Source organism: Pteropus alecto, unplaced genomic scaffold, assembly GCF_000325575.1.
Source record: "Pteropus alecto unplaced genomic scaffold, ASM32557v1 scaffold23, whole genome shotgun sequence".
In the NCBI taxonomy this organism is placed as follows: Eukaryota; Metazoa; Chordata; class Mammalia; order Chiroptera; family Pteropodidae; genus Pteropus; species Pteropus alecto.
In genome coordinates this window covers 3,878,886-3,890,822 of record NW_006435837.1, presented here as the reverse complement: position 1 = coordinate 3,890,822, position 11,937 = coordinate 3,878,886, and the positions used below count along the sequence as shown (strand labels likewise).

The 11,937-nt window shown below is 48.0% G+C and overlaps 1 protein-coding gene across 3 annotated transcripts in view; it reads right to left on the bottom strand.

Moving 5' to 3' along the window:
* MAP3K15 (mitogen-activated protein kinase kinase kinase 15) overlaps window positions 1-11,937 on the bottom strand; it is an 85,200-nt gene that overhangs the window by 1,621 nt on the left and 71,642 nt on the right. The window contains exons 19-26 of one of the 3 annotated variants that reach the window (XM_015589167.2): window positions 10,793-10,950; window positions 6,468-6,651; window positions 5,466-5,619; window positions 4,873-5,044; window positions 3,976-4,161; window positions 3,282-3,387; window positions 2,151-2,376; window positions 383-494 (exon numbers count right to left, since the gene is read on the bottom strand). In XM_015589167.2, coding sequence (XP_015444653.1) covers window positions 383-494; window positions 2,151-2,376; window positions 3,282-3,387; window positions 3,976-4,161; window positions 4,873-5,044; window positions 5,466-5,619; window positions 6,468-6,651; window positions 10,793-10,950 — 1,298 coding nt within the window. Of the gene's footprint in view, window positions 1-381; window positions 495-2,150; window positions 2,377-3,281; window positions 3,388-3,975; window positions 4,162-4,872; window positions 5,045-5,465; window positions 5,620-6,467; window positions 6,652-10,792; window positions 10,951-11,937 lie in introns of all 3 variants that reach the window. The other 2 variants (XM_025046601.1, XM_025046602.1) reach the window with 2 other exon arrangements.

Sequence of the window (11,937 nt, the reverse complement as noted above, 5' to 3'; positions counted from 1 at the left end):
CACAGTGCAACAAGTACAGAAGTTTCCATCACCCCCAAAAGTTCTGGTGGTCTTTTATAATCACCTGCCCCACTCATTGTGATTTGATTTCTGTACCTACACTTTTGCCTTTAACAGTGTATAAATATTCTATATTTATGGAATCATAGTATGTAGCCTTTGAATCTGGCTGCTTTCACTTTAGCATAATGCATCTGCAATTCATCTATGTTTTTGAATGTACCAGCAGTTCCTTTTTATTATTGATTAGTATTCCAGAATCTTCTGGATTCCTCACTGGTTCAATAGAGAGTAACGTCAACTGTGTCAAGGCTGACTAGAATTTTAGCAACGTTTTAAATGATCTCACACACGTGTAAGAGCAAGTGGAAAGTTACTCACCATTCAATTTGCTTTCTGACTCAAGGTGATCCAATTCTTGAGTTTTCTGTTCTAAGGTTTCCCGTAGGAAATTCTGGTACTCTCTCTCTTTTTGAACTAGGTTTTCCAAAAGTCTGGTTTAAAAAAAAAGAGCCATCATCTGGAGAGAGTCTAGCACCATTTAATTCAACTCAAACATTTTTTCAACATTAGAGATTGAAAAAAAAAAAAACAACAAAAAAACCCAGCACAACCCCAATGGTCAGTCTGGTTTCTTCAAAGTTCCGTGATTAGGTTTCAGCCTATACATGGGCACCTTCCTTTGTCTCAAAATGTCATGAACCAAAAGATAATTCGATGGAAATCAGCCAGAAGGATAATCTAACAATTTCAAGTTGTCTCCCTAAGTCAGGTCAAATCACTGAAATTAGTGGTCAGGCTCTTCCTTCCCAGGGGATGAAGCCGAGAGAGATGCTCCTTATAGAACAGCTGGAGGAAAGGAGGGAGGAGGGAAAAGGTGCTGATCTGAAGGTGGGAGGAACGCTACTAACCTTCCAGAACCCAGGACTGTACTGAATGGCCTCACAGGCACTGGTCTCACACACATCAAGACAGACCAGTGACCCTCAGTCAATGTCACTTCAGGTGGTAGGTGTCATCCTCACACTCCGCCCAACAACAGCTAAGCCACCTCCGTCCGTATCACAAGGACAGGCGTGCTGCTTTGTAGGGACTGCACGTTTGTCAGCCATTTGCAGTCAGGTGCTGGCTATTTAATTATTAATTCTACTGAGACTAGAAGATAACATACGTACTAGCAACAGTGGAGAATAACCTTTGAACTCATATAATATTTTATGAATTTGATTATAAACTTTACCAGAAAAACATTTTAAAGTGGCTAAGTATTACTATCAATTTTCAGTTATATTTTAAAAACTTTAAAAATTTTGCCACCACTACCAGTTAATGAGAAACCCAGGTCTTTCTAAAAAGAAACGATTAGATTTGCCTAAGATCCCTCCTCACCCCCAGAGATTCCCAGGGGTGTATACAACTTTTCTTCCGAAACATGAACACTTGGCACCTTATCTCCCTCCCGTTTCATATTAATCAGCTTTACCAATTCTCATATGGCAACAAGGCATCATTTGGAACCAGTACCAACCAGTTTGCTGTAGCTGTGGCTTATACTTTACATAAGCCCATTGATTATGTGCTTCCCCAGAGCTAACAGGAATCATTTATTCCTCTAACAAATATTTTTGAGCACCTATTATATACCAGGAAGTGAACAAAACAGACCAGCTCTTGGGAGAATCTCACGGCACTGCCAAGGTCCCCTGGCTGGGAAGGCAGTCCACGAATGCCCACGTAGGGATCATGACAAATCATGAGATTTAAAGAGGAGAGGGCAAACTTTCTTGGGGCCAGGGTTATGGAATACAAACTATCAACAAAGTGCTAACCAATCCCCAACTTGGCTACTTCTGCAGGGGCGGGGTGCAGATGTCCACTGCTGGACCTGCTGGACTCAGGCCATGCCAGGGGCTCCATTTGCTAAAAAGACCCAGAAAACTCTCAGATGCTGCTGCCTTTAGTGTGGCCTGTGGCAAGGTACTGTATCTCTCTGATTCCCAATATTAAAGAAAGGGAGGCATTTAGTTCAAACGGTGAGAATACCCCTTTGCCCAGTTCCTTGGTGAAGATGCTTTTCTGAGACCTGGGTGAGGCACCAACAACTAAACCCATTGCCTGCTGGTCTAAGTCACTGTCTCACCCCTGCTGACCTGTTGGTCTCCTGCTTGAGCCTCCCCAGCTTGAGGCTCAGGTGCTGCTGGTAGAGCTGCTGAAGCCGGACCTCCCGGACAAGTGCTACTGTGGGTCTGTTCCCTCCGTATCTCGCATGTGCTTCGATTCTGGGCGGGTCTGCTGGGGGAGAGTCCTCCTTCATCTCACCTGGGTCCTTATCCACCTCTTCGGTCTCTGAGCCGGGCTCAAAGTGAGTTTGGAGCTCTGAGAAATCACAGAAGAAAGGACCACAGTTCAACAATATCAGGGCCTCATGTAGCTTGTGTCCCATGCCAGCAAATAAGGCTATTCAGGAGGCTGACCTGGTCATTGCAATGCTCTATCCAGGGACTTCTGACTTTATAAATGGAGAGACTATTTCACTCAGTTCTCTCTGTATGCAAAGATGATCACCCCCAGTTTACAGGTGAGAAAACTGAGGCTTAAAGATATTAAGTTAGTTAGCTAAGGACAGTTTTAAAGAGGCACAGCTAGGATTCCAACCTGGCCTGTGTTCTTTTACTGCAGAAAGTTGCCTGCTTGGAGTGGGGAGTAATACAGATCTGAGATGAATGAGCCTCTCTGGAAGCTGAGCCTGGGCTCCAGTGCATTCAAGGGAGCAGGCAGAAGACAGGGAGAGAGTAAAGTCAAGAGAAGAAGTGGCAGTGTCAACACAAGTGTTGCAAACCTCCCTTCATAGAAAGAAGTCACCATAGAAGGAGAATCAACTTCTGTACTAAGCTGTTGTAACACAGAGTCAACAAAAGCCAAAGGTTTCTATAGCTACCACATGGTGATTCTGAGAGAGAACACCAAGCCATTAAATCATCAACCAACAGCAGGTGTTTCTGAGCACACTGGAGGAGGTGCTGGAGGGTCATGCTCCCTTTCAGATCAGCAGTTTAGTTTACATGCAATCTGGGCTCTGCCCAGAGGGTGTAGAAATACAGCATCGGGAGAAATTCTTAGAATCACAGAATCTTAGTCCCAAAGGGTCTGTCACAGCATTACTTTATTGTAGAGAAGCATACAGCCAAAATGGGAATGAGAAAGCAACAACTGTTGAGTGCAGAGAACATTTCTGATCTCTATAGCCTGAAGGTGACCTTGACCAAGAAGCAGGCACTTACCTGGGATGAGAATGGTGACTGCAGCCTGCACCGCTTGCCGCATGATGTTGTCCATCGCAAACATCCAGTGGGGTCTAATTAAGTGGGTTCTCAAAATTTTATTCACCTAAAAAAATCACAAAAATCAATTTCTGGCCCACTGTACTTCTAAGAAATATGAGCTCTTACTAATTTGCTTCTACTCTGAGATAAAGTGTTAATCATGCTATTCTGGATTTCTACACTAAGTTCCTTCTGGACTGAGTCTCCAAGCTGGCCTTAAGCCATGCCTGGGGTCCAGGAGATGGGTACAGTGAGCAGATCTACCTGAACTGGGCCTCTCTGTTGCTTATTCAACGAATACTTACTAAGCGCCTATGAAACCTCAGGCTCTGTGTTGGTGGCTTGGGACACATGTTCTTAGACCTGGAGCAACTCACATCTGTTTGGGGAGACACAAACTGGCAGATGCCACTTGTTCCCTAATCCTATATTCCTGCTCTTCATGGCCAAATGCAGTCCGCCTGTTCACCTGTACTTGCGTATTCAATGTTTAAAAGGAACTGCTGAAACTTGGGATTCAGGTATAAACAGGTGAGCAGAGATGGGCACTGTGGGAGAAGATGGTAACTGAACTCCAGGGGTTTGGCCATGAGCTGCTTCAGTGGGCATCATGCCTTCTGGCACGTTCTCTAGAGCCAGATGGAATACTTACGGCATCTTGAAATCCAAACAGTATCAGCTGAATCTGATTGATGGACGAGCTGTCAAAGTCCAGGTCCGCCTTTAGCTCTGATATTGTGGATGCCATCACCCTGTGCTCCGGGGAGCGGATGAAATCCCTCAGGATCCCAATTATTTGCTTGATGTGGCCAATTGAGAGGTGCAACTCTCCAGAACTCTGATCACAAACACATATACACACAAATTACATTTACTGAGTAAGTCATGAAGGGAAAATTCAAGAACTATTGTTCCAATCTACGTTTAGATTCTCCATTATGCATTTGCTAAAGGAACTGAGGATACCTCAGGTGACACAGGGTCTATGTTCCTGAAACTCAATCTTTCCTGTTAGAGGGTTTTGTGGCCTCGTCGTCTCGCTGGCCCACACATACTGTCACAACTAAGCCCCTCTAGGATGGTTCTGTCATCCTGTTTAACCTTGGATGGCTACTCCCTTGAACGGGCCTTGTCAGAAAGAACAGAGTAGGGCAGTGGTCTCTTCCTAAAAGGCACTTTCCCTATCCGAAATAAGTTAAAACTCCAATATTTTCACCCATAACCTTTCTCCCCAAAGTGGCTGTTCTCCCAGCGTCAGGCAAAGGCTGGGAGCCCCTGGGCTTTGTGCTGCCATTTGGCTGGTTTCCACCAGGGGGCAGCACTGCCCCATCCATGCCTAGATTCACTGCAGTGTTCTGCAAAGACTTTCAGCGAAGTCTTTTTCTTTGTATTTTCTTTTGTAGTGTTGGAGAAGGGAAGGACGTTGGGAAATACTTATGGTGATTATTGTAACCGTGCAAATGTTCCAAGGTAGCAGGAATTTTGGTCTCATTGGATCTGTTCGGAGACCTGGACATTAACACCTCCCCCTATTGCCCCAAGCCTGTACCTGGGCCACGTACTCCTGCAGGTTGGAAGCCACCTGGTTCTGCTCGTCCCAAAGGATTTTGCAGAGGCTAGCACGGCGCTCACTGTCCTTGCGCAGCAGGAACAATTCCAGGTACCTGTCGTCGGCGTTGACTGTGCTCCGCTCTTCTGAGGCCAGGCTCTCATCTGGAACACTGTGGACAAACACAGGCGACAACAGGTACCTGAGCAAAGCCTCCAAGCTAGGACTTCATGGGGGAGGGGCTAAGAGGTGACTCCTTTGCAGCCCTGCCCTCAAGGAGATGAAATTGCAGGAGGCAGGCTGAGGGAAGAGGGATGCAGTGTGTTTTCTAATCCCGTAGTACCAGTGTTGGGAGAGGAAGGAGGGACAGGGAAGGGAGATGGGACAGGGAAGGGAGATGCGGGAGAACAGAGAGGGGAACCGATGAGCGAACACAATGCCCTCCTCACGCACTGCTGGCAGCCCATCGCCCTGACCAAGCAGAAAGGAAGCAAAAGCCCTTCACAACCACCTGGTTTTGACCTGGGAGGTATTTTGCCTCTGGGAATGAGCACTCCTCACAGGCCTACAGTTGACCATGGGGCTGGCTGTACCTGAGCAGGTCGCTGAGTCCGTCCTTGGGCTCATCGGCATTTTTCAAGAAAGAGTAGGACTGGATGTCTGAGGCCGGGGAAACAGACCTGAGTTCGCTGCCGTCCACAGGATCATCCAACATGGGCAGGGACAGGATGGGGTCCTCGGCATCCTCTGCGTGGGGGCAGACATGGAAGGGCTCAGAGAGGGAAGATGGAGGCTGAGAGAGGGAGGTGGGGGGCTCCGAGGTGGGGAGAGTCAGAGAAGGAGGGGGAGGCTAAGAGAGAACTCATGCTGTGCTGCTCTAACTGGTGCATGTAAACACCCAGGGATCCTGGTGAAACACAGCTTCTGCTTCAGCGGGTCTGGAATGGGCTGAGGCTCTGCATTTCTTACCAGTCTGCAGGAAAACGCTGACATAGACACGCTCTGGGAGCAAGATGCTGAGGAGCTCTGTCCTGCCTTCTGACTCCATCCACATCAGGGAAAAGTGAACAAATGGCTTCTTTTTCAGGAACCACTCTTAGGTCACTGCCAGTAGGACTACCATAGAGGGGTCACTTGTCTACAGAGGCCTGCCGGACAGTAGCCACAGGCAAACTTCCCTGACACGCCCTTTAATCAACGTCAGGAGCATCCCAGGGGGACAGGCCAGGCTCCAAAAATGAAGCGCCAGGCACTGCAGGTGGGGAAGACACAAAACCTGAGCTAGGCCAGGGCCCCTCTCGTCTCATGCCACAGCACAACCCCCAGAGGAAAGACTTTAACAAAGGCGGCGGGGGGGGGGGGCACTGCTGTCACCTGTGGGGCTCCTGTGCACCTCCATTGTGAAAATGAATGACATTCATTGATTGGGTTTTGATAACCCAAAACTGCTGCACCCACTCCCCTGCAGTCCCCGCCTCCCACACCACAAAAATGGATGCCATGTGGAAAGTTCAGGACTCTAGAGAGCTGGAACTCTTTGGGCAGCAGAGGAGCCTGGGGCCTGGGGGTCACCCAGCTGTCCTGGTAGGCCTCACCTGATAACCTGGAAGCAATTCGGCTCTTCTTGCCCTTGTTCACCTGCCTTAAGAAACGTTCTCTGAGTAGGGCAGCAGCGGTGACACGTTTTTGGGGGTCAGGCTCAAAACAGGATAGAATGAAGGATCTGGCTGCCAATGAAAGCTTGCTGGGAATATCGGGGTGGATCTTAAAGAACCCCACCTGCATTTGAGAGAAAGATGACTGGTGTGAAATTGAGGCCTCAGGCGAATCTGGGTATACATGCCTTCACCACAAAGCTACTACACCTGCCATCCTTTGAGGGGCTGGGGATGGAGCATAATGACAGCTTTAGTGACCCTTACCGTGATTAAGCCCCTGCTGGCCTGTTGGGACTTTGCTTTTCCCAATAGACTGTGGGGGAAGCATTGCTGGGAGAGGTTCAGAGCCTGGGCCTTAAGAGGCTTTGGGGCTTCTGCTCCAGTTCCCTTGGAACCCTAAGACCACCATGCAGGGAGGATGCCAAGGGTGAAAGGCCATGTGGGCAAGGTCCTCTGAGAGCATCCTGCTCCAGCCAAGCCAGCACACGAGTGGAAGAGCCAACAGTCAGCCCACAGAATTGTGGGAAATAAAGTGATTGTTTTCAGCCTCTAAAGTTTTGGGGTGGCTTATTACACAAAAGATAACTGAGATGAGGCTGGGACCACAGTCTGCAGCAGGATGCTCTGAAAGTGTTCGAAGGCATCTGTGCTCTGTTTCCTGATATACAGGGTCCCCAAAGGATGCCCCACTCACCTCAGTGTCTATGCATTCACAGCCCAAATCCCCCACCCCCTCCAGCTGCAAACCACGTGCAGGCCAAACCTGGAGGCTGGTACCTCACGGCCCATAGCCTCATCCCCATGGGGTACAACAGGCCGAGGGAGGGGCACTGCCCTTTCCTCTTCAGGTTCCTGCTACCATTTCTGCTTCGGCTCCCACTTCTGGCCAGTTCACCATTGTCCTGCTAAAGGCTCTCTGTCCCTGTGACCTGGAGGGGAGCAGGAGTTGGGGCTGAGTTGTCACGTGTCACTGTGACATGACAATGCTTCCACAGGTCCTGCTTGTCCATCTTGCATAACTCCTGCATAACTGTGACAATGAGGGGTGGCTCTCTCCTTAGGAATTCTTATCTTAAAGTTCACAGTCTTCCCCACATCTTTTCTGAGCCTACCCAACAAGCCTTGGGTAGAAGCCCTCTGGCTTCCAGATACACCCCAGTCCCAGTTCCTTGGCACCCCTGAAGACTGGCCCGGCCTCCCTTGCCCCCTTAAGCGAAATCTGGTTGCTGCAGAGAGCAAAGCACAAGCCTTCTGACTTCACATCCCCAAGTCCCTTGACTCAGGGGCACGAAAGACAGCTCAAGAGTTTGGGATGGGGGAGGGGGAGATGGGAAGCTGCTAGTTAGCAGGCATAAAGTCTCAGTTAAGCCGGATGAACATGCTTGAGAGGCCTGCTGCACAGCACTGTACCTAGAGTCACCGAGACAGTGCCGTGCAAGTAAAAGTTATAGAGGGTAGATCTCATGCTAGGTGTTCTTACCATAATAAAATAAAAATTTAAAACAAATTTCGGATTTTGAGAACACTGAATGCTAAAGGGAATTCAGCCCCCAAGATCTGCAACGCAGGGCACATTACAGGCGGCACTCCTTACCTGAGGGGTGGGGGTCATAAGGGAACTAGGGGGACCAGAGACAAAAAATCAGGACAAGAACCCAAAGAAGTAAGGGGTGGCTTCTCCCCTGGCTCTCAGAAAGAACATGGATAGCATCCTGGCATCCTGCAAGTACAGCTTTTAAGGGTGTTTTGCTGTTACTCAAAAAGGCCCCTGTACTAGTTCGCCAGGGCCACCGAACAAAATACTACAAACATGGTGGTTTAAAATGATAGAAATCTAGTCTCAAAGCTCTGGAAGCCAAAAGTCTGAAATCAAGAGGTTAGCACAGCCATGCTCTCTCTCCAAAGGCTCCCGGGGACAGTCCTGCCTTTCTTCCTCCCAGTGTCTGGTGGTGGCTGGCCCTGCCCGATGGGCCCTGGCTCGTAGACGCATCACTGCAGTCTCCACCTCCACTCTCACATGGCTTTCTTTCTGTGTCTCTTCGCATCATCTTCTGTGAATGTCCATTTCTGTGCCCAAACTTCCCTTTATAAGGACATCAGTCTTCTTGGATTAGGCTCAGTGTGACTGATCCTAAGTGTGACTTGGTTATCTGTGTAAAGACTCTGTTTCCAAATAAGATCACATTCTGAAGTGCTAAGGGTTAGGGCTTCAACACATATATATATTTTTTTAACATATCTTTTTTGGAGGACACAATTCAACCTATAAAAGCCCCTTTGGGGAAAAATCAGTTCCTTTTGTTTCAGACACTGCCCAGAAGTTTCTTGAAATTTTTCTGAAGGATTCTAGAGCCTTGAAATAATTTCTATAGCTTTGCAAAAAGAACACAAGGGACATTACTTATTTAATAGTAGCTTTCTAGTTTGCAATGAAAACTGACCTTATATGCCATCCAAAAAAATCAATATATTTCAAATACTGTATAGCTAATTAGCCACCAGAAACAGGAGGAAGAGAGAGATGGGAGTGACTTGTGCCTGACTGATGAACTGAGCAAGTTTCAGGCTTCAGACAGGTGTTCTGAGTGTTGCAAAAAGATGGCAGCAGATCATAAAGCAGAGAGCCATGGCTCTCAGGTGGGCCCTGATGTTTTTCTCAGTACCAGCTACTATTTATTCCAATGCCTGTGACTGAAGCGGCAGGTTAAGATTGAAGCAGCCCCAGTTGTCTCCATCATGGACAGAAATTAAAGGGCTAGGGAAGGTCACTGCTGTCCTCTAGACTAACTCTTCACGGTCTTGTTGGGATTACACTTGTCAACTTGAGATCTTGGCTTTGGAGCTGCCTGACAGCTGTTGGGAAGGTGGGAAGCTCTGAGAAACTTCTGCAGGGGCAGGGCCAAGGAGAGCGGCCACAGCACAGCAGGCTGCACTCAGCTCATGGGCAGAAACCTGCGCTTGTGCCTTTGAATTCTTTCTGCCAAAGAGGTTGGGCTGGAGGCCTGGCAAAGATACAGGCAGGCTGAGAAGTCACTGTGCCTGGCAGCGAGGCAGGAAGGAAGGAATCGCATTCTGGAATCTTGTTCAATCAGGCTGCTTCGATGCACTGTGATCTCGTTGTACATAAGCAGTGGCCATTTGGCCTTTTGTGGCCCCCTCTTCCATCTTAGCCTTGGGGTGAATAAAAAGGCTTCATGCGAGGTCAGTGCTGGTAATGGACTCTTAGACTATAGTCCACTCCAACTTTTCCCAGTATACACAGAGCAAGAAGCCACAGACCTGACCTTGGACACACAGGACTGTCCTGGCATCAGCTTCTGTTGGAGTCACCAGCAAGCAAGTCCCTTCCTAAGAGAGCAGTCCCAGCAGTGAAAGCCCTACCCACAGTGGCCAATGGGTTGGGTAGTCCAATGTGGGCCTTGATGTGCATGGGTTGCCCTTCCTATTAGCTCTGGGAGGGTTTTTAGAATGACAAAGCAAACATCATCAGATACCCAATATTTTTAAAAGCTAAATAAGCCTCTTGCCAGGAATGTCTTTCTCAAGGACCTGGAAGCCATCTCTTTAAATGTCATCATCGAGGAAGATGGTGGCCCCCTACCTCTCAGTTTCTATGGGAGGGTTAGGACAATGGTCCCCAACCTTTTTGGCACCAGGGACCGGTGCTCCTATGAGAATCTAATGCCTGATGATCTGAGGTAGAGCCGAGGCTATGATGCTAGCACTGGGGAGTGGTTGCAAATACAGATGAAGCTTTGCTCACTGGCCCACCTCTCACCTCCTGCTGTGTGGCCTGGTTCCTGACAGGTCACGGACTTGGGGATGGGGACCCCTGGGTTAGATCAACTTCAGTGGCGCCTTGCTCTAAAACTACCTCCCATTTTAAAGATTTGAGGTTATTTTTCCTTTGGGTAAAGCTTATTAGCTAACACAGATCGTCACCCCAACAAATCTTGAATGAGCAATTGTGACCAATGCTGCCATCCAGTCCTTGTACCTGAGGACGAGGTAGCATTTCTCTTGAGAACACAGATGAAAAGGGTTGTACTCCTTGGCTCAATATAAGGCTGAGAGTTCTTTCTATCTTTGTAATTTCTTAGCGAATTGCCTATGATGCATATCACAATCTGATTTAAGGCTTATTCAATAATAAAACGCTCCTTTCTCTTCTACCTTTGTGGAGAGGTTTCTGGATTGGGAGAAGATTTCGATTTTAATTACATTTCCCCGATACCAGCAACTTGAATCATGAAATATCTTACTGTTAACAATGCTGCCTGTGACTCGCCGAACTCATGGAACGGAGGCTTGCCAGTGGCCATCTCAATGACAGTGCAGCCCAGGGCCCAGATATCAGCTGGGGCACCATACCCGCGAGGTCCTCGATCAATAATCTCAGGTGCCATGTATTGCATAGTGCCTATTGGAAAAAAAGAAAAAAGATTGTAGGCATCCTCTTGCTTAAAAATTAAGTGGACCATTAGTAAACAAGTATGTGAACTTTAACTCTAATATGAATGACAGATGGGGTCTGCTCTCATATAGAAACGATGTGGCTGTATCTTTGACCAGAGACATGCAACATGCCTACCTTTAATACTAATCATGTTGAGAGAAGATTGCACAGCCCCGTGAAAGAGAAATGGGTCCAATTCAATAAGCACATATTAATGCATGCCAGATACAGACACCAAAATGTAAGAAACACAGTGCCTGACCTTTAGGAGCTGCCTAGAGGAGAAGACAGACATGATGATGGTGATGATGGTGGTAATGGTGGCGGCAGCAGTGGTGATGGCAAAATGTAGTAAGTGCTATAACAGAGGTATACACAAGGGGCTCCAAAAATATGGATGTGAAGTGCTTGATTCTGCCTGGTTCAGGGAAAGCTATGGCTAGGTCAGTTTGGGTCTCTCAGAAGTAAATGCCAAGAAAGGATTAGACATATGAGAGATTATTGGGGAGAAGGTGTATGAAGGATAAAGGGGGAGGGGGCGGGATAGGTAGGGAGACCTGTCAGACTGCAGTGCAGATGGCACCTGGGGAAGGAAGAATTGGGTAGGAAGAGTCTCAGATGGCAGAGCAGCTCTGAGACAGCTTCAGCCAGGCCAGCGAGGGGTTCCTGACCAAAAGTAGCCCAATGGAAGAGTCTCACATTCACTCTAATACCCCCACCATGCTCAATCATTGGCTAGGAATAGTCGAGGTGAAGCATGACCTTGCCACGAACATGGTGTCAAATCCAAAGAGGCAGCAGCTGAGACTTCCAGTGAACCAGACTCATGCTACAAAGGCCGAAGAGGTAGACCAAAGGATGGGAAGATTCCAGGCAAGGGCAAGAGTTCCAGCAAAGGCCCATGGGTGGGAAGTACTGAGTGAATCCAGGGAGCGATAAGCCATATCTGAC